Genomic DNA, 27026 nt, shown 5'->3' with positions numbered 1-27026 from the left:
GTTCATTCACCAAAGGCATGCAACTAAACATGAGATCACTAAAAGTTCTTGCCTTATTGCACCCCAGTCACCGACATAGTTGCAAACATTCGCGTTCGCAACACCTTGCAAACTCGACTTTTTTTTGCAAATTAAATTTGAGCAACCGACCATGTTTTAGGTTTTTCTTGGGTAGCGTGTAAATACTAAACATTGGGTGGCATGGCTCATCAAAGTTTACCGAATTAAAACGTTGCTGGATGTTGGGAATCACACTCAAGTAAACTACAATGCAAGGAGTACAACCACTATTCACCTTTCAACATTGTGAAGAAGCTTGAAGGTGTGTGATGTACCCCACAATCGTAGCCCACTATAGCCTAAAGCCTACAACCTTCCGGTAGAGTGTCTATTGATATTTTTGAAATTTGAAGCTCTCCCAAAAAAGCCCCAAATTTGACATGTTAGTCTACCGAGATGGTTTTCTTTTGGAAATTGGCCATCTAGTAAATGTCACGAATGCATCTATGCCAAGGTTTGAAGCATTCTTTAGCAAACTTGGCAAACTCGAATGCGAATGCAACGAATGCTTTCAAGATTGACCGATGTGGCCAGGATGCATGAGACATACATGAAACAAAGTAGCAACGCCTTGGATCTAAATTCAATTAGCATATTCATGCTTCATAGAACTCACAAGCATGATGGCGCAAAGCACACAACGTTATGGAGCCTTGCATACCAAGGTCCAGCAAGTGCAGCAACATGGGACTCCGTTACTACAGAACTCATAATTTCTCCTTCTTAGCAAAAATATAAGGCCAAAGCTATTTTTGCCAAAACATTGGTAGAAAAAAGTGTTCCAACCAACACAACCTTCAAAGAATTCAATATGATGATATCCATGTCCTAGTTTTACAGTCATCTGTAAAGGTAATACTTAATGTTCCTTTGCTGCCTTTCAGTTTAGAACTCACAAATGGCTTCTCATTTTGCACAAAAATAAGCCGCCTTGAAAGATTGGCACCACCTGATTAACTCAAACTGAAGGGCAACCACCTTCACATTGAAATCTTTTAACTCGGAGCTGCTCTTGTTGGTGACCTTGTATATGTTTCTGCACTCTTTTGTACCTATATATGTTGTGTATCTAAGCCTTCTTGTTTTCATCTCACATTATGAAACCCGTATGCACCATCATGGCAGGGTGGCATCATCCATTTCAAAGTCTAAGAAAGACTCTTTGCTGGAAGCAGAACAGTAGCAGACAGATTGTGGGGGTCACGGGCTGCATATAGAGCCTTGTAGACAGGCTTGATCCGAGAAGTCAAAAGAAAGCATAGCATGACACCCATCACGCAAACACACGCCATGATGAGAAAGGTAAGCCTGAAGCAATGTGCACCTGTGCAGCCCTCATCCACTGCTCTCAAAAGTATAGGCGAGCCGCTAAACCACTTTCCTATGAATCCAAAATGAATGCGTGCTCCGGCATGCTGTTTTTCGGTTTCCCAATCATAGATATATCCTGCCAGAATGCCAGAGAAGAGCAATGAACCAAGTGGGTCTGCCATGGTGATGAAATTATATATGATTCCAAAGTGCTTCAATCCAAAAAGTTCAGATGCCGTAGGGACCATGACAGAGAACTGTACACCATAGCAAAAACCCAAAATGGCAGATGCAGCATGAAGAGACCCCTTTATGGCAGAAGCAAACAGGAGGTGGGCAACTATCATAAGACCTTGAGCAGCAGCCATCCAAACTGGTCTTGGAGTTGCAGATGACCTACATCCAGACATCCAACCATCATTGATATGTGAAAGATAAGTTTCAATCAAACTATAAGCCGCCATGTTATGTTTTCAGTAAAGAGAGAAAACCTACCTGACGAAACGCTCCGAGATTGATCCTCCTCCCAACCGCCCAAGAAAATTGAACACACCAATCAAAGAGACAAACATTGTCACGTCTTTGTACCCTTGGGCGGCCCCTATCTGCCCAAGATTGTTGATAGCCGTAACCCCAGTGCCCACACCACAAAAGAAGGTGAAGAAGAGCAACCAGAAGTCTGCCTTCACAAGAGCCTGTCTGAGCATGAAATCCTCTCCTCTCCTGGGTCCTTTCCTTCTCTTTATAACTGCCCCCTCTGCTACAGCTAGTAATGTCTCAGCATCTATCATGTTGTCAATTTCAAGCCGCAACTGAGAGGAGCTTGCAATATTCCTCACACACAGCTGCTCTTCTGTGCTTTCCTGAGGGTCCCACTTGCTGTACTCTTGCTTTTCTGAAAGTTTTGCATTATCATTACCGGCAATCAGTGGCATTTTCACCCCATTGCCAGCACCCTGTTCGTCTGAGGCATGTGTGTTTATCATGAACTTTTTTGCAAGCATCCTTAAGGGGACATAAACGGGAGCAATTAGGAGGAGGAGCATCACTACGGTTACAATTCTTGAGGTGATACTGTTTGGAAGAGGGACCAGATCACCCAAGATGGTGGCCAGAAGCAAGAAGAACGCAAGGGCAAGGCAAACTATATGCACAAGCAAAAAATTGCTCCTCTCACATGGATCATCCTGCACAATGTTGGGCACTGCAATGGGCCTGATGAAGCCCATGGAAATGAGGCATACTATCGTTGGACCTACCGCCAAGAGGAACAACAGCCTCACTGGGTCCTTGGCCAGAAAACCTGTAAAAAGCTGCGTGAAGATGGCACCACTGAGACCCACAAAGCCCTTGAGGAAGCCAACCACTGTGCCACGGCTGTGCGGGAAGTTTCTCATGCATGTCACAAGTACAGCAGTGTTGAACCAGGTTGCACTGTTTGCGCCCACACACAGAGCCACACACATCTGTTGAAATGCAAAACAATCAAAGCTTCTGCCTCGGTACACTCAAGGCTTAAAACACATGCTCCTGCTCTATGGTGTGGTGGTTAAAGCATTAGCCTTCCATTAAAAGTACCAAATCTGCACATTTCTATACAATACTGATTTAGTATTTATTCTACCCTAGCATAGCACTAACCCTAATTACACTATACAAGTGTAATGGGTTAACATTAATTCTACTCCATACTGATTTACTATTTTCTACCTTAGCATCGCACTAACCCTAATTACGCTACACAAGAGTCCTTGACAATCATGGCATATGCATCTGATGCCTGCACAGTATGCATCACAGGAGCAGTAGAGGATGAGGCCCATTATATGCTCAGTTGCCCGGCTTACTATGAGATATGGGGGAGATTCCATTGCCTCCCCTCAGAGGAATTCGGACCACTCACACGGTTGATACAGTTTGAGAATCAAAGGTGCTTGGGCATGTACTTGATGGAGCTCAAACGACACAGGGATGTAGTGTTAAGGCAGCATGCTGAGAGACAGCCCCGGCTCTGACGGGACACCTCACAGAGAGACATCACAGATTTCTTTGTGGTACATACATCCACATCGGAATCTACTGCCCACAATAGTTCATCTACTACGACATCAAAGCCCACCACCCGTACCCACGCTCCAGCTCCACACCCCAGAGGAGTTCTTAGTGAGAGAGCTCGATCCATTCTGCGAGCCAGACATCCCCGACCCAGAGCATCAGGACCCTCCACCACACAGAGACGGATTCGTGAGGTTCTCTGCCGACACGTCACGCTCCCATCACAGAGGCCTGACATTCACTCCACCATCAGATCGGTTCTGGCCGAGGGAGGTATCAACGTTAGCTGATCACAGCATATCTCACTCTACACAGGATCATCTGCTGATCACATGTACTGTCAGATGTTTTCATTTTACTTTTTCTTTCAGTTTTCATGGCTCAATATATCCATGGTACCATTGTATTACTTTTGGTCTCATAATCAACGAACTGAAAGTGCAAGTGCAAGCCATGAAGACGAAGCAAGAGGAAGCACGAGAAGGACCCATACCTACAACACTACAAACAGAAACGACAAACCATGTTTCAAAGGTAAATTCAGTTAACTCACAAGATTTTGTTAAAGAAGTCATATCAGCAGTCAAAGAAAAGGAACGAATGGAAAGTAACAAAAAGGTAATCAGAGTCGGTGGTCTTCCTCAAGGCTGGGATAGGGCAGACATAGCTCAAGAGCTTCGAGAAGACTACATATTAGATACAGATGTACTTACAGCACAACTGAGCAAAGTAGTCCCCTTCGTGGACTTAGGAGACCCTATCTCTATTATAGTAAAGGGTACACAGGCAAAAGTCTCCTATATGGACAACAATGAGAAAATAGCAGTGATGAAGCAAACAAGGTCTCTCCAAGGGACAAAGGTATGGATAGCTGATGAACTCACCCCGCTACAACTCAAGAACAAATCGGCAGAGCTGAATAAAGTTAAAGAAGCAAGATGGCAAATGGGCAATATACAGAGGAGGACAAGCAATCATTAAAGAATTCCGTACCCCACCCCCCTCAAGAGCAAATCCATCCATGGGTGAAATATAGCTATTTTTATTTTGAACCTCAATTTCGAACTAGATGCAATAGAACCCATTGTAATTTAAACTCTTAAGAGTCTTAAGAGTTCATTTTGAGTTATTTTTTTTTCAGTTTTATGCCTCTTTGGCATTGATACCCAGAGTGGAATGTAAATGGATGTACCTGATCTGTCCCATAGGTCGGATTCGGCCTCCCGTGGACGTTAATATAACTTTCTTTCTTTCTTTCTTTCTTTCTCTCTCTAGACGCTCATGCGACAAGAGCTTGAAAAGGAATGGACCGAGAGCAGATGCATGCCCAAAGGAAAGTGATATACGAAACGCTGAAGGAAGAGATATATGTCCAATTGAAGGGAGAAATGCAAGCCCAAGTACAGGTTGAGATGGAATTAGCCTTGATGCACACAGAAATGAAAAAAGAGATGCAGAAATGGAAGGATGACATGCTTCGAGAGATTGGCACAACAGTTGCGTCGTATGAAGGCACTTTGAAGACATGTATGGCTGACCGCAAAAAAGACATCACAGAAATGCAAAACACTTTGGAATCATGTAAGGCAAAAGTGGCTACACGTGAGAAGGAAATGCATTCATGGGCTGAAATTGCCAGTGCCACAAAGAAACAAATTGAGGAAGTCAACCCATGGATTGAAGTAGTAAAAAAACAAAAGGATACACCAGTCAATAAAGTAGAGGTGATGAATGCTACATTGGAAGAGGAAGCCAAGAGACGGGTACGTGCCTTACATGTACGTGTAGTTGGGTGGGAAGATAAGGGAAATCCCCAAGAGGATGCAAAAGCTCTTGCAACAAAAATTGGAGCCACTAATGTACCCATTACCAGAGCATGGCGAGTAGGCAGAGATGAAACCAGGGCGAAGATATTGATCATCAGGTTCGGTGACTTGGAGAAGAAGAAGGCCTTCCTCTCCAAAAGGATGGCCCTTAAGGGGGAAAAGATTTATTTGGACGAGGACCTTAGACCGGCACAGAGAGCACACCGGAAGGAACACATGCCGCGTGTGCTTGAGGCAAGGAAAGAGGGGAAATGGGCGGTATACAGAGATGGCCGAGTCATCATTACGGAGAGGAGGCCCGCTTGACGGTGCGCTGCCTATGAGACCTTGCGATTCACGATGTGGAATTGCAACGGGGCCCTTAAAACAGATGCAAGATACTTTGAGGATACTTTCAGACACAGTGATATTGCTATGTATACGGAGACCCATCAGTGCACAAACAAGAGGCTTCCTGACGTCCGGGGTTATAGATGGGAATCAGTTTTCCGCCCTCAGCCACGCACAGTGGGAGGTACCAGAGGATCTGGAGGAGTGGCAATACTTTACAGGGAGGAGCTTCATGACAAAATACATGTGGTACATAGAGATGCAGATGCAAGGTACATGTGGGTCCGAATATGCAGAGAGGGGCTCCGCGAGCTATATGTGGCGGTATGCTACTTTCCCCTAGCCCACTCCAGGTTTGCACCATCAGGAGAGTCGCCCTATATACCACTATATGATGATATCATGAGGTTTGCCAGCATGGGAGACATATTACTATTGGGAGACTTTAATGCACGTATAGGCACAGAGCAGACAGAGTTGTATGATACTCAAGAGGCTATGTACCGGGAGATCACGGCAGAGGATGTAGGGTTGCAGAGATCAGCATAGGATGAGGGGGAGATTACAGCTTATGGCAGGCATTTTCTCACACTCGGGAGTGCACATGGGTTGGTCATATACAATGGCTTATCGAGATGGCAAGGATCAGATGCTCACACACTGGAACTCTGAAGGGGGAGCAAGCACAGTGGACTACTTGATGGGATCTCCTTCATTGATACCTGATGTGTGGGGTTTCACGATTTCCAGTAGGCCCATTGGCATAGCAGCCGATCATGCATACCTGAGTTTCACACTAGTAGGTAGATCCCCGAGAGATGGGCCAGCCACTCATCTACCTAGGTACCCGAGATATCAGTTTACACGTGAGACAGTTGGGGTTTATCGAGATGCAATATCTGATGGCTTGTTCGCTTTGGACCCGCATAGCCCTCTGGACGAGATCACGAGAGGATTGGCAGGTGTACTACATGCATCTGCCTCATATGCGTTTCCCTGCACTATTATCCCTTCCACCCACCCCCGCAGCACTGCCCCACAGAACAGTTGGTATGATGATGAGTGTCGTGAGACACGAGCACAGCTACAGCGTGAGATTGCCATTGGGTCTCACACGCATAGACAGACTAGGATGATCTTTTAGCGCCTTGTGCGGAGATCTACCAACTCTTCCTGGGGAAGGACAGCAAGAGGGCATGGAAGATGTTTCAGGAGAGACAGCCTGGTACTCCGATTACTACACCTGAGGCATGGCATACTTATGCTAGAGAGCTATATGATGCACCAGGACAACCCCCCACCCCCCCTCCACTGGGAGCTAGACCGGCTAGCAGCACCTTTTTTACTATGCGGATGGTGCTAGATGCGATAGACAGGTTACAGAATGGAAAGGCACAGGATCATGATGGGCTAGTTGGAGAGCACTTCTCATATGCGCGTTACACTTTGGCTCTGCTCATCGTACATGTGTTTAATCGTGCCATTTGTGAGGGTTTCCCGACAAGCTGGACAGAGCATATCATTGTAGCACTCTTTAAGAGTGGGGACCCCTTGGTGCCAGGCAACTACAGGACGATCATGATTGGTCATTACTTGGCCAAATTATATGGCTCTATATTGGAATCGGAGCTGAGCCGATGATCAGAGAGGCATGGTCATCGAGCACATGGACAGGATAGCTTCAGGAGAGGATTTACTACCTTGGATCACATACTGACACTTCGGGCACTTATTGAAGAGGGCAGGGCACATAAGAGAAGGATATACTGCTGCTTTGTGGACTTCCGCAAAGCCTTCGATACCGTACCACGTGCCAGGCTTATGCACAGATTGCATGACATTGAGGTACCCGAGGATATGCAGTGGGGGATATATGCTTTGTATGAGTTTGTGATGACAGGCAGAGTCCGAGCTCTAGGCGGACTATCTGATAGGGTGACCAGCACGATAGGGGTGAAGCAGGGATGCCCGCTATCGCCCACCCTCTTTGGACTGTACATTGATGCGGTCTCTGATTATGTAGACAGATTGGGAGGCCCAGGGGCATGCCTCGCAGGGGTGTTGATACCCATCTTGTTATATGCTGTGATATTGTTCTAATCTCAGACTCTCCGGAGGGATTACAGAGACACCTGGATGCATTACAAGCTTTCTGTGCGGATAAAGATCTGACAGTGAACCTTGGGAAAACCAAGGTTATGGTGTTTAACACCACACAGGCATGGGTGACAAGATCAGAGCCTCAGTTCACTTTCCGAGGGGAGCCGGTAGAGTACGCCAGGTCATATGTCTACTTGGGAGTTACTTTCACAGGACCGCGTTTCTCCCTGAAGGAGGCAGCAGCAGCTAGATTAGCTGGAGGGCATGCAGCCTTGGGGGCACTTGAGAGAGAGGCAGTGTGCACACATACAATTTCTGGAGCCACGCACCAAATTGTGGCTATTTGATACGCTTGTCACTCCAACCCTCCTGTACGGAGCTCCAATTTGGGGACCTAGTATACATCACAGATCTCAGAGAGGGACAGATGAGGGATGGAGGCAAATGGAGAGACCACTGATTATGATGATTGCCCGCATGATTCGGAGCAAATCGTCAGTACCACATGAGATTGTTGGGGCTGAGCTGGGTGCCCCACCAGTAGTAACTGAGGCCCTATTCCAGGCAGTTACCTTTTTACAGCGGCTATGGGAGCTCCCTCAGCAGAGGTACTCCCGATTGGCATTGACCTCATCCATACAGTTGGCAGAGGATGGAGATACTCATTGATGGTACGCTCAGATGAGATCATGGTTTGACCTACATGGTTTGCGGATAGAGGCACTATTGTCCATTTTTGGATCTCACCCGCTCAGACCGCGTGATCAGGATGGATATCATCAGAGTGGACACAGAGAGGACATGGACTAGCCCGCTTGAGCCCTTGGGCACGAAAATGGCTCATTACAAGAGCCATTTTCTACACCTCTCACCGGATGATTTTATCACCCGCCCGGCGTACATGGATGTACACCTATCACATGGGATACGTTGTGCCATTGGACAGATCCGGACCTCATCACACCAGCTACGGATTGAGACAGGGCGATATGTGCATCAGATCTTGGATGACCGCATTTGTCAGCTATGCTACCAGGAGGTAGAGACAGAGGAACACTACATTTGCCGATGTACAATCTATTATGAGATCCGAGGGAGATATCACTGCCTCTTCCGAGAGGGTTTTGGGCCGTTATGCAGGGTCATGGAGTTTGAGGATCAGAGATGCCTGGGATTGTTTCTACTTGAGCTCAGGAGACGCAGAGAGACTCTCTTGGCAGACAGGAGGCCGAGCCATGTACCTAGGCAGAGGACCCTAACAGATTTCTTTGGCACCAGCACCAGCAACCCAACCCACACACCTCCTAATACCTCCTCCATTGGGCCATCAGGGCACCGACCACGCTCCCAGGGAGTCACATTGATAGAGCAGTTATCTTATGTCGTGCTCGTCGGCCACGCCACCAGGATCCCGACCACGGCATCCTCACCATCGCCAGATCAGAGCCATTATTGCTCGGCATCGGAGGCGCCTACCTCGCTTCTACGACTTCTCCATTCTAGACAGCCTTATGGCGGAGATACTTGATCTAAGGAGAGGGCAACACTTCAACTGATCAGCATACATGGATCTACCTAATATACAATTTTCAGTATTTTCCAGTATTTTCTACTCAGTATCATCTTGGAGTCTTACAGTTCTATTCTTATAACTGTAGGACAATCAATTTATTGTACTTTTTAGTCTCATTTAGTTGTTCTCTTTGATGAGACACCAACTTCAGATGTACTCTCAGTTTTGGTCTCATAGGCCACTATGGCCTCTTATAGACGTTAGTATATCATTTCATTTATCTCAGCCTACTGATGTATTGTAGGGCTAGATACTTACCTTCAGTTCTTTCTTTTCTTTTCCAGACAGTGTATCAGATGTCACATGGTTGTAACTTTGGTCTCATAGGTCACTTTGGCCTTTTGAAGACGTTAATATAACATTTCATTTCATTTCACAGCTAGCAGGGACATGGATTCCGCTGTTATTATATGCTGATGATATTGTGCTGATCTCAGATTCTCCCGAGGGGATGCAGCGTCATTTGGATGCATTGCATACCTTTGCACAGGACAGTGGATTGTCTGTTAACCTTGGTAAAACCAAGGTGATGGTGTTTAACACCACAGCACAGTGGGTTAGGAGGTCAGTACCAACCTTTACATATGGTCAGGAGACAGTGGAGTATACAGATGCATATACTTACCTTGGTGTGGTTTTCAGTGGCCCGCTATTTTCCTTGAGGAGAGCAACGGAGACCAGATTGACCAGAGCTTATGCAACATTGGGGAGACTAGAGAGGATGTGTTCGCAGGTTCAGTTTCAGGAACCTCGAACAAAGCTCTGGCTCTTTGACACTTTGGTCACTTCAGCCATGCTGTATGGAGTGGAGATATGGGGACCCTCAGTAGATCACCACAGCCGAGCTGGTAGCACTGATGGATGGAGACATATGGAGAGGCCCTTGGTTTCTATGATTTCCCGGATGATTAGGGCCAAGGCCTCCGTACCACATGATATTATCCGTGCAGAGATGGCTGCCCCCCCATTGGTAGTAGAGGCACTCATCGATCAGTCTCCTTTATACATAGCACTTGGGCTCTCCCTAGAGACAGATATGCTCGCTTAGCCCTGGAGTCTTCACGACAGTTGGCATCACAGGGAGACGGATCATGTTGGTATGCACAGATGACAGCTTGGTTCCAGTTGCATGGCTTTAGTATGGAAAGGCTACCTCCATTTCAGTACTCCCTGGATGCACCCTCCCTCTCTCTCACACGGGCAGAGATTACCAGACTTATCAGGCAGGACTTGATTCAGCTGGACACTAGGAGGACATGGATACAGCCGACACAGGAGCTTGGTACGAAGATGGCTTTCTATAGAGATCATCTTCTCCAGCTCACGCAGGATGGGTTTGTGATTAGACCCAGCTACATGGATACTCATCTTTCTCATGGGGTACGGTGTGCTATTGGTCAGATGCGCACATCCTCACACCAGCTAGAGATTGAGACTGGCAGATTCAGAGGAGTACCAGCTGAGGCCAGGATTTGTCAGCTGTGCCAGATGGAGCCAGAGACAAAGTTACATTACACATGTCACTGTCCAGTATATTATGAGATACGAGGCCGTTTTCACTGCCTGTTTAGAGAGGGTTTCGGACCACTTTCTAGAGTCATGAGATACCAGGATCAGAGATGCCTCGGATTATACTTGCTGGAGCTTCATAGACATAGAGAGGGTCTCTTGAGAGGGAGGGGATCAGAGAGGGAGAGACACCTACAGAGGCAGATTACAGACTTCTTCGGACCAGAGATTGAGCAGTCAGGCCAGCAGGCATTGCAGCTAGCCCCAGAGTATAGCCGCACTAGAGGTACACTGATTGATCGGGCTATAGAGCTGGGGCGGTCCAGGCGCCCCAAGATGAGAGGCCCATCTCGACACCGGCGGAGACTACAACAGAGGATCAGGACCATACTAGCACGGCATGGGAGACGTCCAGTCAGAGTACTCACCATGGAGGACATTGAGGATATCCGCCATCGACCGATGAGAGACTTCTTTGGATAGTGATGTGTATGATGCTTACCTTTGTTGCTGGAGTTTTCCTCCCAGATGTTATCCATTAGGAGCTCCTAGTACCGTACTTTTCCTCATAGTTATTTCAGTTTCAGTTAGTTGTTTTGAGCTTTTCTTACACAGACATTGTATCAGATCCACCAATTGTTGTAACCTTTTTGGTCTCATAGGTCATTTTGGCCTTTTGAAGACGTTAATATATCATTTCATTTCATTTCATTTCTCTCTCTCTCTCTCAGCCTACTGATGTATTGTAGGGCTAGATACTTACCTTCAGTCCTTTCTTTTCTTTTCCAGATAGTGTATCAGATGTCACATGGTTGTAACTTTAGTCTCATAGGTCGCTTTGGCCTTTTGAAGACGTTAATATAACATTTCATTTCATTTCATTTCTCTCAGCCTTCTTCACTAGATTGCAAATAGAGAAGAGGCTCAAAACCCTTTGGGTCTTTTGTAGAAGACGTTAATATTACTCAGTTAGTTGTTTAGTTGTTTTAGCTTTTCTTACATACCAGATCCACCAATTGTTGTAACCTTTTTGGTCTCATAGGTCATTTTGATAGTTTGTGCCATCCAACTTGGCATCTGAAGGAAATGTTGGAAGTGTGGGTATCTAAACTGCCAGAGGTTGGATGAGTGCCATGAAGTACCTCCTCTGAAAAATGCAGCCACCAAAACAGCCCAAGAGCTTCTCTCTACACTTGTAGGGAGGGTGGGTGAGATAGGAAGAGAGTGGAGAGGAGAAAAAAATACACAAAAAATGCAGATCTGCCCCTCCAGAGAAGAAAACGCAGGTTTGAAACACTGCAGATAGCCACCAAGTTCGCATGGAAACGCGGAAAAAAAAACAGCACCAATCAACGATTCCAAATCTAGACATCTCTGGGCTCTGATACCATGTCAGGGAGCAGCGGAAAGATGTAGACGAATGACAAAAATGCTGAAGCTCCAAGAGAGATGAGAGAAAACAGCAAAATGCTGATGCACTAATCCTCAAGGAAAGAGTGGATACAACCAGCCCGTAGGCAAGGAGTGGACTCCGTAGGCAGAGGGCTGAAGGTGCTCACCAAAGTGATCAAGAAAGAATGATGAAAAGTGTGGAAGAGGGCAGCATATATATACACCACATATGAGCTGGCCAACTACCTCCTACGCTCCTACACGACCTGAAAATATGGGGGAAAAGATGAGGAATGCTTGAGCATGGAAATGGACCCCGTAGACACCAGAATAGCCATCAACAGGAGATGATATATGCTAACACCTATGGCTGGAAATCAGCCCACATATGCTAAAAATCAGCAAGCAAAAAAGACAGATGTCGAGCCCATTGGTTAGGCATATGTTGATGACACAGTGGAATAAGAAAGGGCAGCAATTCAACAAGCTAAATCAATGCCTCGTTGGCTATTGCAAACCTTGCAGGATAGCAATGTAGCCTTCTTGGGCAGCTTGTCAAGTGCACAAGGTAGTGCCATGTCTAATCTCTAATCATATCCCTCATTGGCAGCAATATTAGATGCATTTAGGGCATCTTCATCAGCATGCATCAGGTCGGCAGCAGGTCAGCACACATATATCAAGTCGGCAGCAGTAGAATATCAATCGACAGCATTGTGTGAGAGTCGGCAACATTTATCAAAAATTATGGTGAAGAGTTTGGCATTTTACGTCACATATATCATGATAGAGGACAAATTAGCTAGCCGACAGCAGTTGAGACTGGCCGGCCAGCATCCAAACATCATATAAATAGAAGTAGCATCATTTCATCTTTCTCCATCTTGGAGTTGGATCATGTATAAGAAGTAGAAGTAATCAGTAGCCCTTTTTGAGAAGGCCTATGGCCTAAGTAACCTTTTCCTATGTACATAGAACATTACACTGGAAAACTTGGTCTCTCTCTCCTCTTCTTCTGTCTTTGCTAAACATAGGATTAACATTAATCTTCTTTGCTTAGTGTTAATCGTGAACATGCTTCCACGACACGTTACATTGGCATCAAAGCTTAGGTCATCCTAGGATAGCCCTTAGCTTATGTTTTGTGCACGTTGAATTAGGGTTTCTGAAATTAGGGTTTTAGAGTTTGCATGCCAAAATTAGGGTTTTCATATTTTGCATGAGTTCAACCCTAACAACAATGTTTTCAATCCTAGATTCAATGTGGAAAGTGAAAAAAACAAATTATGGTTTCAATCCATTTTTACATGTAGCATAGGTTGCATGTACGGTAGGATCATTTTTACGTGTAGTATAGATTGCATGTAGGGTAGGATCTGCACAAGACTTAGCATAGGTCTAACCTAGGTAGAAAAAGACTTCTTTTGGCTACTCCCTCCACCAAAACCTCACCTCAATGGAGAGCAATGATGCTTGGAAAGAAGAGTTACAGCGTGAGTATGAGACTATGCAAAGTCGTCAGAGACGGGAAAATGAAGAACGATACAAAAGGGAACAAGAATGCCAAGCCCAGTACGAGCAAATCATGGCCGCGTATATGCAACGATTCATAGAAGAGGAACAACGACAACGCGAGAAAGAAGCACATCAAGTAAAGCTTCAAGAAGAGACACGTCAAGCCCAACTTTTGTACAAGCAAAGTTGGGCACACCTCAAGGAAACATGGACACAGTTCATGGCAGCATCAACAAAGGCTAAGGAGGAACCACCTTGGGTTGTGAAGCAGCCCAAGACTGAGAGCATTGACGCAATGAAAACAGAGCTTCTAAGACAAGTTCTCGAGAGACATGATCACACAAAGAGATGTTTCCGAGGAGGTGTCATTATCCGGGATGCAAGTGCCAGATCCGGAACCAGAAATAGAGCCGAAGCTAGAGCCAGAATCCAAACTAGAACCAGAACCACAGATCAAGAAAGTGGATCTTTCCAGATCCTATTTGGAGGAGGATGAAGTCAACCCAATAGTTTCCAAGGAGGTGGATCTCTCCAAATCCTATTTGAAGCATGAGGTCGTCCCAACAGTTTCAGATAAGCTTCCACAAAATCTCTCCGAATCCTATGAGGAGGAAGAGAGAGACTACATGTGATTCAAAAGATCCAAAGACCGAGCTAGAGAACTTGAAGACCAAGTCACAGACCCTAGGCATTGAGCCGATGGATATGAAGTGCGGTCTTCAATCGGACCGGAGCAGAATCGGAGCAAAGGCGTATGGATTACCTCAGCGCACCAAGCTTAGTAGGAGGGGATGTCATGTGCATCCGTTAATCCGAATGCTCATAGACATGTATATTCTCATTAGCAAACATATGGGCACATTTAGAGACATATTTAGAGCAGATTTTGCAGCCCTACATGCTCCCATAAGTGCCCAATGGTTGGGATACCTTTTGCGCATAGTTTGGACACAAAATATGACTTTGTGGACAATGTTTTGTGGGAAAAATAGGCAAAACTAACTTGTTTATGAATTCATACTTTTTTCCTATAAATGGGATCATTACGCTTTCGTTAGGATCATCATTCAAAGATCAAGAGGATCCATTTGTCAGAAGGCAGTGAGGACATAGTGGTGGATTAGTGATTGCAAGTAGAGGGCTGCAAGGATCTTTGGTATGCATCATGAAGTTGTGAATCAACAAATCATTTGCACAAAGCTCTAAATCAACAAGATCATTGTATATATAGCATGTTTTGGCATATGCATTAAATAAGGTCTATCTGAAACTCGCGGCGGGGGCCCGGGGAACTAGGGCCTTTGACACACTTGTTGATACCATCAATGCAAATTAAAACATTTAAACATGGCCACAGCCTTAACACATATCCATCATCACTTTGCATAAAACATAAAAGCTGGACAAAACATCCACAAATGCTGAAAATGGAGCTTGCACATGTGACACCGCATAGAGGCCGGAATGGGCCGACCCCCCCCTTGGAGTATTTTATTACCCAAGGAGAAGAATATCATGTACAAGCTTTGAGGGCCTTACTCTCCCCACGGGAGATGCCGGATTATCCATATACAAATGCCATAACACAGCCCAACACGAGGCTACCAAGCCGGAACACAGGCTGTAGAAATGGCGAACCAATAATATAATCCATATACCTCCGTGTGGGTACTGATTCTTCCCCAAAAACCATGGGTCTTCATGCAATAGAGCTGGTAAAGCAAGTACAACGCTCCATTCAGCCGGTACAACAGGTACAATGGCTGGTACAGTAGTTATAGTGACTGGTACAGCAAGTACAAGTACAAATGCTAGTACGGTAGGTACAATGGCTGGTACAACTAGTATAGTGGCAGGTACAACAAGTACAGAAGTTGATACAGTCGGTACAATGGGTGGTACAGCAAGTACAACAAGTACAAGGACTGGTACAGCCAATACAGTGGCTGATACAACAGGTACAAGGGCTGGTACAACAAGTACAATGGCTAGAAATCATAATAAATGATTAAATACCCTTGCCTTAAGTATTTCTTCGCGATGGAAGCCTCCAAAACAGTCCCCAACAGCCGGTATTCTTCATGGGCAGCCTTCAAGAGAGAGAGAAAGAGAGTAGCCATCATTAGGGAAGCCTGTAACAGTGGTAGAGGCTAGTGTGTAGCAAGAGAGCCTCTATTAATGAAGAGAGAGGGCTCCAATTTATACATTTGGACCTCCCATGAGCTAAAATGGCAAGAGAAGGCTACAACGACAAGTGGAGAGCCACACAATAGCTGACGTGACAAGTGTGAGGCCACTTGTCTCACTTTGATCCACTTTCTAACAAGTGTTAGGCCACTTGTCTCACTTTGGTCCACTTTCTTGCCACATGTCCCAATCTAAGAGATGGGTCCTTCCGTAAACTTTATCTCTAAAAATATCCCAACTGGTAGACATTCTGTCATAGGCACTTTGCCAACTCTTGGTATCTGCTCAATTCGAGATGTAATGACTGGAACAGAATTTCCATCGTAGTCAGGCCAAAAATAGCAAGTCTCCTAAATTTTAGGAGTGTGGTCCTTTGTATTCTAGGATACTCCCCCATTCCCAAAGCTTGTACTTTCCAAATATTTAGACATCCTGGAGTCCACCAGACCCCTTTCACACTCGGAAATGTCTAGACTGGTGACATCCTCCCCAGCTTCTTAAAAGTTGTCCGCAACTTTAAGCTTCAAGCTATATATTCAAGATATAATCATGTCCCATCAAGCTATATATTCAAGATATAATCATGTCCCATCAAGTGGACGAGACGAGACAGTCTCAAAAATCCAATATAACTGAAGAATCCATGTCCCAAAGAAATGGGTGAGACTAAATAAGTCTCCATAATAGCAATATTAAAATCATGTCCCGAAATAAATGGGCGAGAATTCCGTGGAAGATATGCTAGACACAAGCACAAGAGCCAATTGTGTCTCAATCACCAATATCAATGAGATAATCATATGCCAATGAAAATCACCAACCAAGTGCTAAGACACTTAAATAAGTGCCATGCACAAGTGCCTCGCACAGAAACATGTGCTATGCACACAAATTGGTGCCATTCAAGTGCACAAACCATGGTGACAGAAAAGCCGGTTCTCCATAGTTCTGGCAATCCTTTCGCCCAATCCCAACAGTTTCCATATTCTCCCATACAATCCCAACTCTGATCAACAAGCATGGTGTGGAAACAATGAAATACTCACTCCACAATCGCAACACGAATCCACATGTATGGTGGAGTGTTCATTGAATTGCCCTCTCACAATCCCAACATGAATCCACATGCATGGTGAGATGAACAATGAACCTCTTGGCCTCTGCATAAATGGGTGAGACAAAATAGTCCCATAAGTCCAGATATCATAATCATGTTCCAAGTAAATGGGTGAGACAAATCAGTCCCATAAGTCCAGATATCATAATCCATGTCCCAAGTAAATGGGCGAGACAAAATAAGTCTCTTGCCAACAAGGCATCGGTCACATGACCCTTGGCATAGACATTAAGTCCCGTACCAACCAGGTATCATGTCCACTTTACCACTTGCACTCCGTGTTGGTACTCTGACCACACACCTTGGATGAGAGGTGGGCTCAAGTAACAAGATAAAACAATCACTCGCAATCATAGATAGCCTGGTGTTCCATAAGCATTTCTGCTACACATAGTTTATATAGGCATTTCGGCCACCAATAGTTTGTAGGCATTTCGGCCACCAACTCACACTACCCTCTCAAGTGCCCATGTTCCCTTCCATCTGCTCTCTATTATTCCACCCAGATATGGTAGAAACAATCTTCAAGAGAGCACGTAGCACAAGAGAACACTACACACGGCATGTGCTGCTCAACACTACCCTCTGAAGTGCCCATGTTCCCTTCCATCTGCTCTCTATTGTTCCACCCACACATGGTAGAAACAATCTTCAAGAGAGCACGTAAGACAAGAGAACACTACACAGGGTATGTGAACCATGAGTTTCATAAGTCCAATGCATCCCAAATAAAGGGAGCCATAAAGAATAATCCATCCTAGTAAAAGAGAGTCATAAACATAATCCATAAACCTGAGGATGGATCCAAATCCCTAGAAAAGAAGTCCAGGAATCCATACACCTGTATACCATAACCCTTGTATACCATAACTCTTACCACATACTCCGTGCTAACCACACACCTTGGAGTAGAGGTGGACTTTATCCATAAAAGCATCATATCCATGAGATATCCAAAGATTTCTTCTCTATAAACTCGGACAGATTCGTCCATAGAAATTGCTTGTGAAGCCCAATATCTATATAAATCTCATCCAAGAAAGAAATCTCCATAGATATAGTCCATCCCAATAAAGGGAGCCATAAACAATGTTTCCCTGAAACCATCTCAAGGCAAACAATAACACCTTTCTCCTTGCATGGCTGTACAAGGGTTAGTGAACATCAAAAATACTTCATAGTAAATAGCAAAAGCACCAACTTTGCAAACTTAAAGTATACTTAGCTTTTCTCTGCCAGGTTGGTCATGAAGCCAAAAGAAATATCTCGTCACCATATCCTTCAAATATCCTGAGATATATCTCCATATAGGTTGCCTGTAAGCTTGATAATATAATCCACAATATCTATATGGAAAGAGTGCTAAATGTGGGCACATAAAGCCAACTCCATACTTCCAAGATAAATTTTGTGAATTCATAAATCTTTAGACCAAGCTGTTTATTGCTCATGCTCTTGCTTCATTGGCTATGAAGTGGCTTGCCATGCTTAATAGCAGTGATGGTAAGTGTGCCCCCCACTTGAGATTTTTTCTCTTCCTTATCAATAGAAGGAAGCCTCCGCTTCAAAGAAAGCCTGTGCTCTAATACCAATGTAACTCGCGGCGGGTGCCCGGGGGACTAGGACCTTTGACACACTTGTTGATACCATCAATGCATATTAAAACATTTAAACATGGCCACAGCCTTAACACATATCCATCATCACTTTGCACAAAACATAAAAGCTGGACAAAACATCCACAAATGCTGAAAATGGAGCTTGCACATGCGACACCGCATCGAGGCCGGAATGGGCCGAACTCCCCCTTGGAGTATTTTGTTACCCAAGGAGAATAATATCATGTACAAGCTTTGAGGACCTTCCTCTCCCCACGGGAGATGCCGGATTATCTATATACAAATGCCATAACACAGTCCAACACGAGGCTACCAAGCCGGAACACAGACTGTAGAAATGGTGAACCAACGATATAATCCATATACCTCCGTGTGGGTACTGATTCTTCCCCAAAAACCACGGGTCTTCATGCAATAGAGCTAGTAAAGCAAGTACAACGCTCCGTTCAGCCGGTACAATAGGTACAATGGCTCGTACAGTAGTTACAGTGGTTGGTACAGCAAGTACAAATGCTAGTACGGCAGGTACAATGGCTGGTATAGCTGGTATAGTGGCTGGTACTAGCAGGTACAGCAAGTACAAAAGCTGGTGCAGTCGGTATAATGGGTGGTACAGCAAGTACAACAAGTACAAGGACTGGTATAGCCAGTACAGTGGCTAGTACAAGTACAAGGACTAGTACAATAAGTACAATGACTAGAAATCATAATAAATGATTAAATACCCTTGCCTTTAGCATTTCTTCGCGATGGAAGCCTCTAAAACAGTCCCCAACAGCCGGTATTCTTCATGGGCAGCCTTCAAGAGAGAGAGAAAGAGAGTAGCCATCATTAGGGAAGCATGTAACGGTGGTAGAGGCTAGTGTGTAGCAAGAGAGCCTCTATTAATGAAGAGAGGGCTCCAATTTATAGATTTGGACCTCCCATGAGCTAAAATGGCAAGAAAAGGCTACAATGACAAGTGGAGAGCCACACAATAGCTGAAGTGATAAGTGTGAGGCCACTTGTCTCACTTTAATCCACTTTCTAACAAGTGTCAGGCCACTTGTCTCACTTTGGTCCACTTTCTTGCCACATGTCCCAATCTAAGAGATGGGTCCTTCCATAAACTTTATCTCTAAAAATATCAAAACTGGTAGACATTCTGTCATAGGCACTTTGCCAACTCTTGGTATGTGCTCAATTCGAGATGTAATGACGGGAACAAAATTTCTATCATAGTCAGGCCAAAAATAGCAAGTCTCCTAAATTTTAGGAGTGTGGTCCTTTGTATTCTAGGATAATCCCCCATTCCCAAAGCTTGTACTTTCCAAATATTTAGACATCCTGGAGTCCACCAGACCCCTTTCATACTCGAAAATGTCTAGGCTGGTGACACTATCTCTCTTCTTATGTGTCTTTGCTAAACATAGGATTAGCATTAATCTTTGTTGCTTAGTGTTAATCATGAACACACTTCCACAATGCATGTTACACAAGAACACAAAGTTTGTAGTTTATGTATGGAAGACTTTGTATGGTCTTAAGCATGTGAGAATATGTGAATATGAAGTGAAAGCAAGTAGAGTTCAAACAAGAGAAAGTAGACAGCCAAGATCTGAAATGTATTGAATGAATTATGAACGAACAATGTCCATGCTTATATACATATCTGCAAAGCCAATCAGTTGTAGCAAAGAAGCTACTAGTTTGGACAAATGGTAAAATGCCTTTAAAAGCCTAAAACTATGCTTTTAAATAGCTGAAAAATATAGGGAAAATCCCTAATTATATCAGATAAATATCTAGATAAAGAATGGCATAAAATGGAGTAAAATGGGCTAGAGATAGCATGTCCAACACCTCCCCTCAGCTCTAGCACAGGGGTCCGACTCCCATACGAGTAAGGATCTGATCAATAGTATCTCAAGGAAGAGGTTTGGTGAAGAGATCTCAGAAGAACAATACTCCAATGTAATGATGCCCTCGGGGACCAACTCACGAACGAAGTGAAAGTGGACCTCAATATGTTTGAACCTGCCATGGAAGGATGAAGTTCGAGTGTCATGGCCCTGTGAAAATGGAGCAGGACAAGTGTGGGCATGGTGGTTGCAGAGTCAGAATATTTTATGATTCACATGGGGGGGTGCCCGGACAGTGTTTAAGATGTGTGGACATCCCTAGGTGTGGAGGGGGAACATTAAAACATTAAGTTTGAATGTTTATTGAAGTTTGCCCCTAGGCCTTAGTGGCCCTAGGAACTTATTAAGTTGGGGCCCTAGGGATTAAATTGGGAAGGGGTTTTCTCTCTCTTCTCTCTCTCTCTTCCCTTTTTGGGGAATCGTGTAGCAAAAGGAGAACTCCCCTCATGCGCATGATGAACTAGCGTGGAAAAGCTCAAGGAGGAGGAGGCGACTGCTGAAGACCAGTTTGGCTGCTGTTTTTCTGAGTGGAACCAGCCGTACAGCACTGTACGGCCAGAACTGGGCACTCTCTCTCTCTCTCTTTCTCCTCTGTTGCTGGCGGCGCTCAGGACTGCTGCTGGTTGGCTGCGCAGAAGCCCTGTACAGGCTGTGCAGTGTGTTTTTCAGCAAGTACACCTTGTACGGCTACCGTACAGTGTACGGGCAGCAAGGTACAGAAGGTACAGTTGCTGCAGAAGTGTTAACAGGTGCTGGACAGGTGCTGGACAGGCCTGTTTTCTCAAATTCAGGCAGGTACAGAAGTGGACGGCAGACTGTTTATGCAAGTACAACGCCTGGCACGTATCCCGAGGCGGTACAGACGGGTACTGTGCTGATTTTCAGATCTGTACTTTACAAGGACAGCATAGGAGTGAGCATCAGGAGGAGGATACAGGCAAGTGCAAGCACACGTGTGAAGCAGGGTTGTGGATTCAAGTGCCTGCAGGCACAGATTGGTGCTGTTGCTTCCTCCAGTGTTGTTTCACGAGCTGAACTTGGTAAGCCTTGACTCTGTTCATCTATCTCTCTTTCTATTGCTTGATGTCTGCTACAGGTAGGTGTTATCTGGCTCCTTGTGAGAGGAGGAGTATGGCAGATTGACAAGAGATTAAGACAGGGATTGAACAGCACATGTATGTTTGAGCTGAGAAGATGTATCATGCTCTTGAGTTATGCCAGATGTATGCCCATGGCTGGCCTGCTTTGTGAACTTGGCTGATCAGAGGGAGGCACAGTGTGTTGCTTGAGGACACAGATCTGTGTGCATAGATCCTCTGTGCTGAGAAGGATTTGTGGGCAGTCAGATTGGACTTACAGGTGTAAACTCTTGGCTGGTCTTTGTGTTGTGCTCAGCCATACATATTATTTTAATTGAATAAAGAAATACCGCAAGGGGCGCCAAGCTTTGGGGCCAACAGGTGTCGCTGTGTTTTCAGATTTGGGCACTCTAGCCCCAATCTGTGTTTTGTTTCTCATCTAGACTACAAGTGGACGGGTGATTGCTCCTACCGCACTCTGGTTTTCTATCAGAGGCCGGTTTCAAGGTTCCGTCCCCGGGACCAATCATCAACTTTCTGAAGGGGGTGAGCTCGTGGTTGTTTTGGAGAAAGCCATCGCTGAAAATTCAGCAATCATGTCTGATACAGAGGAAGAGTACTTCTATCATGAAGAAGAAGAGCAAGAGACTTCTCCTGAAAGAGATGTATCTGAGGATATTTTTGCAGGAGAACAGGCTGCAGATGTTGAGCCTTATGAGGATGTAACACAGCCAGAAGATGTGCATGGTAAAGAGGATGATGATGCTCGGTTCAAAGATCGCTTGGCTAGTGTTATGGATACTTTTATGCAGCTCACACAGAGTGAGAGATTTGCTGAATTTTTGAGATCTCGCTCAGAGCCCCGCACAGAGTCCCAGAAAAAGAAGAAGAAGGTTCGTTCGAAGAATCTTTCTCAAGGTCATAGTGGTACCACTCCACAGGATCCATCTCCTGCCCAGTTTCCGAACATGCAGCATGCTTTTGGTGCTAACCCACAGAGTTCCTTCTATGGACAGCCACCTATTCCTCAGCAGAATATGCATCCAGGTTATTTTGGTGGTGGCTCGGTGTTTCAATCCATGACTGGGGGTTATCCTCAGGGAGGCATGGGTATGTATGGGCCTTTTGGAGCCAATTTTCAGCCTGGCATGCAAGGGAATATGTATGGTGGTATGCAGTCCGGTATGCAAGGAAATGTGTTTGGAAGCATGCAACCTGGGATGCAAGGCAATATGTTTGGTGGCATGCAGCCAGGTATGCAGCATGGAATGTTTGGAAACATGGCTGGGATGTATGGTATGCCTAGTGCTGGAATGGGAAATGTTGACCCAATGATGGGTATGAATGTTGGGGGCAGCAATCTCACGAAACCACTTCCATATGATAATCTAACGCCTATGGGCAAGGCGAAGGATTACAAGGAAGGGGGAGCTGCAGTGAAGTTTGACACTTTTACTGGGGCCAAGGATAAATTGAAGGCACTTACCTTTTTACAGCAGTTTGATGCTGCTTTTTCTGGTGGGAATTACACAGAGTCCTCAAAGGTGAGGAAAGCTGCCACTTTTCTCAAGGGCAATGCTTTGCAGTGGTGGTCTACTCTTCTTTTGCAGGGCATAGCACCCACCACATGGGTCCAATTCAAACAGGTTTTCTCTTCCGTATGGCTCACATCTACATTTGAGGTGGATGTTATGACCGCATGGCACAAGCTGGATGCTTCAAAGTGTGATAGTTTGGAGGATTATAACAAGAAGTTTTGGGAAGCTCTTCTCCCAGTGACTTCTTATCGTGCCGTGCCATTATCTGAGCAGGTTGAGAAGTATTGTTGTGGGCTGCCCAAGGAGGTACGAGATTACTGTATAAAGACAAGAGTAACGAACATGTCACAGATGATTGAAAATGCTATGACAGCTAATGCGTTACTCACAGGTGGTTCATCTGGGTTTAAAGGCAGTAAGAAATTGAGCAAGAAAGCTGAAAAATTTGGGCATGCTTCTCGTGATACTAAAGGGTCTTCAGAGACAAAGTATAAGAAGTTGCCAATGCCCAAGAGGACTTCTGAGGAAAGACAGGCTTTGAGAGATGCTCAAAAGTGTTTTTACTGTACTGAAGAGGGGCATATGTCATTCAATTGTCCCAAAAGAACGTCCAAAAAGGACCCTGACAATAAAGGAGAGCCCAAGCCAAAGAAACCAAAGCCTTCTGCAGGTTTAGTTCCTGATCTTGTGGGGGAGCAGCTAAGTGGTGAAGCATCAGAGTTGTGCAGGGCATGGGGCAAAGTGAGAGATCAGAATGCTTTGATCTTCTTTGACACAGGTGCTAGAGCCAACTTCATTTCACCAGATTTGGCTAGCCGATTGGGGATTCGCGCAGAGGAGATGGGGCCGTTACATGAGGCAAATATGGCTTGTCCAGGGTATGCAGAACCCGTTACTCCTATTATTGGGAAGCTTCGGCTTCATTTGCAGGGTTATGTGGACAGCGAGGAGTTCTTCATCATGCCTTTGGATGGCTGTGATGTTTTGTTGGGGATGCCATGGTGCCACAGGGTACATGCGGTGGTGGATACTTACAATAGGAAAATTACTCTGACTCATAGAGGGAAAGAGCATGTATTGGATGTAAAACTCAAAGGGGAATCTGTTCCTATTGTATCCGCTTCGGCGATTTCATCAGTAATGAAAAAGCATCTTTCCGCGTACTTGATTTATGTAAAGGATGCACAGGATGATGAGTCTAAGTCTAATTTGTCAATGTTAGATAAGGACAGGGCTGATTTCTTAAGTGGGTTTCAAGACTGTTTTTCCGAGTCATTGCCAGGAGAATTACCTCCTGGGAGGCCAGAAGATCATGCCATAGATCTGATTCCTGGTAGTACTCCACCGAATAGACCGCCATACCGAGTTAGTGCAGCCCAACAGGAAGAGATTATGAGTCAGGTGCAGGAGCTATTAAATAAGGGGTTGATTCAGCCTAGCTCATCACCCTTTTGCTCACCTGTGCTCTTAGTGCAGAAGAAGGATGGTTCTTGGCGCATGTGTATTGATTACAGGGCGCTGAACAAGAATACCATCAAGAATCGATTCCCCATACCGAGGATCGATGACATCTTGGACCGCTTACAGGGCTCCACAGTTTTTAGTCGTATTGACTTGAAAAGCGGGTATCATCAGATACGCATTAGACCCGAGGATGTGCATAAGACAGCATTCCGAACCACGTTTGGGTTGTATGAGTTCTTGGTTATGCCCTTTGGTTTGACAAATGCGCCTGCCACATTTAACAGAATGATGGACAGGATTTTCAGGCCTCATAGAGAGTTTGTGGGCACATTCTTTGATGATATGATTGTGCATTCACGAACTGAGGAAGAGCATAGAAGGCATTTGGCCATTGTGTTTGCAGAACTCAGAAACCATAGATTGGTGGTTAATGGCAAGAAGAGTGAGTTTTTCTTGCAGGATATACATTTCTTGGGGCATATTGTGTCTGGTCATGGAGTCCGTATGGATCCAGCAAAGGTGGAAGCAATACTTAATTGGCCAGCTTTGAGGACCGTGCATGATGTACGCAGCTTTCTAGGATTGTGTTCCTATTATAGGCGTTACATACGGCACTTTGCTGAAATTGCTTCACCTCTTCATGCTTTGACGAAGAAAGCAACTCCGTTTAGATGGGCTGATCGGGAAATTACAGCATTCAAAAAGCTCAAAGAAAAGCTTACTTCGGACCCAGTCTTGGTGTTACCGGACCTCCGAAAGGCTTTTGTTGTCCAGTGTGATGCATGTGGAAGTAGCATTGGTGCAGTTCTCATGCAAGAGGGACATGTGATAGCCTATGAGAGTAGAGTTTTGCAAGATGCCGAGAAGCATTTACAAGTGTATGAGAAAGAGATGTTGGCTGTAATTCACGCTCTTTCTACATGGAAACACTACTTGCTTGGGGCTGATTTTACTGTACAGACAGATCATCAGACCTTGCGATATTTCCTCACGCAGACTAAGCTTTCAGAGAAGCATATGCGTTGGGCAAACTTTTTGTCAATGTTTCACTTCCAGATTGTGCATGTGGAAGGCAAAAAGAATGTAGTGGCAGATGCTTTGTCACGCAAGCCACAGGTCTCTGCAGTTTCACTTGCTTATCATCATGAGCTTGATGAAATGAAAGAGCAGTATGCCCATGATGAGGATTTTGAAAGGTTGTATGATCAGATGTCTGAGGGTCAGCGGCATGAGCATTACACTCTCAGAGATGGGTTTTTATTGATGCATGGCAGACTGTGTGTTACCAGGCCATTGCGACTCAAGGTTATGATTGAAAGTCATGCTCCACCGTATGCAGGTCATAGAGGTATTGACGCCACGGTCAAAGCAGTGGAGACTTTCTTTTATTGGCCAACCTTGAGAAGAGATGTTGATGCCTTTGTGAGGCAATGCATCGTATGTCAGAAGGTAAAGTTTGACCGTCAGAAGACACCAGGGTTATTACAGCCTTTACCTATTCCGGATAGACCTTGGGAGAGCATTGCCATGGATTTTGTATTTGATCTTCCACGGACACAAACGGGAAATGATGGTATCTGGACAATCATATGCAGGTTCAGTAAGCAGGCTCATTTCATTCCCGTGAGGAAGACAATTAAAGTGGATCATATGGTGAAGTTGTTCATGGCGAACATCTTCAAGTATCATGGCTTGCCTACGTCTATCATTAGTGACCGTGATCCACGGATGACGAGTTTGTTTTGGAGAGGGTTGTTTGACAACATGGGTACAACTCTCAAGTTTTCATCGTCATTTCATCCACAGACAGATGGTCAGTCAGAAGAGGCTAACTCTACAGTGTTAGATCTTCTCAAGTGTTATGTGTCAGAGCACAAGCAACAATGGGAAAAGTATCTTCCTTTAGTGGAGTTTGCATATAACAACACTGTACATAGCTCGACAGGCAAGGCGCCTTTTGAGATTGTAGAAGGAGGGAAGAAGGTTCCACCCATTTTGCATACAAAGGATAAGATCTTTGAGGCTGATCAGTATGTGGAGAGCTTGGATGAAGCTTATCGGAGAGTTAAGTTGGCCCTCCAGAAAACTCAGCAGAAGCAAAAGAAAGCCGCAGACCGTCACAGACGTGATTTACAGTTTGCATTGGGTGATTGGGTTCTTTTGCGCTTTGAAAAGGCTAGACTCAAGAAGATGAAGGGTAAAGAGCGCTTATTCCCTAAGTTGAGTATGCGATATTATGGGCCTTTTCAGGTTTTGGAAAAGACTGGTGAGGTAACCTATCGTTTGAAGTTACCAGATCACTGGAGGATTCACAATGCTTTTCACGTGAGTCTTCTTAGACCTTTCCGTGGGGATGTGCCTGAGGATGTATCAGATGAGGCTCAGCCGGAAGTTGAGGAACTTGATGAGGTTCTGATTCCAGAGCAGATACTGGCACATAAAGAAAGGAA

The 27026-nt window shown here is 45.0% G+C and overlaps 1 protein-coding gene across 3 annotated transcripts in view; it reads right to left on the bottom strand.

Annotated features, from left to right (window-relative positions):
* Positions 1–645: 645 nt before the first annotated feature.
* Positions 646–27026, bottom strand: part of LOC147617349 (protein NUCLEAR FUSION DEFECTIVE 4-like) — a 48948-nt gene continuing 22567 nt past the window's right edge. For 2 of the 3 annotated variants that reach the window (XM_086776988.1, XM_086776989.1), the window contains 2 exons: positions 1867–2837; positions 646–1767 (listed from right to left, as the gene is read on the bottom strand). In XM_086776988.1, the coding sequence (XP_086633114.1) occupies positions 1209–1767; positions 1867–2837 (1530 nt within the window). In that variant the 3' untranslated portion in view covers positions 646–1208. The remainder of the gene's footprint in view (positions 1768–1866; positions 2838–27026) is intronic. The other variant, XM_086776991.1, reaches the window with a different exon arrangement.

Source organism: Cibotium barometz, chromosome 37 (assembly GCF_041138505.1).
Source record: "Cibotium barometz isolate CiBa-2024 chromosome 37, ASM4113850v1, whole genome shotgun sequence".
NCBI lineage: Eukaryota > Viridiplantae > Streptophyta > Polypodiopsida > Cyatheales > Cibotiaceae > Cibotium > Cibotium barometz.
This window is presented reverse-complemented; position numbering and strand designations above follow the sequence as displayed.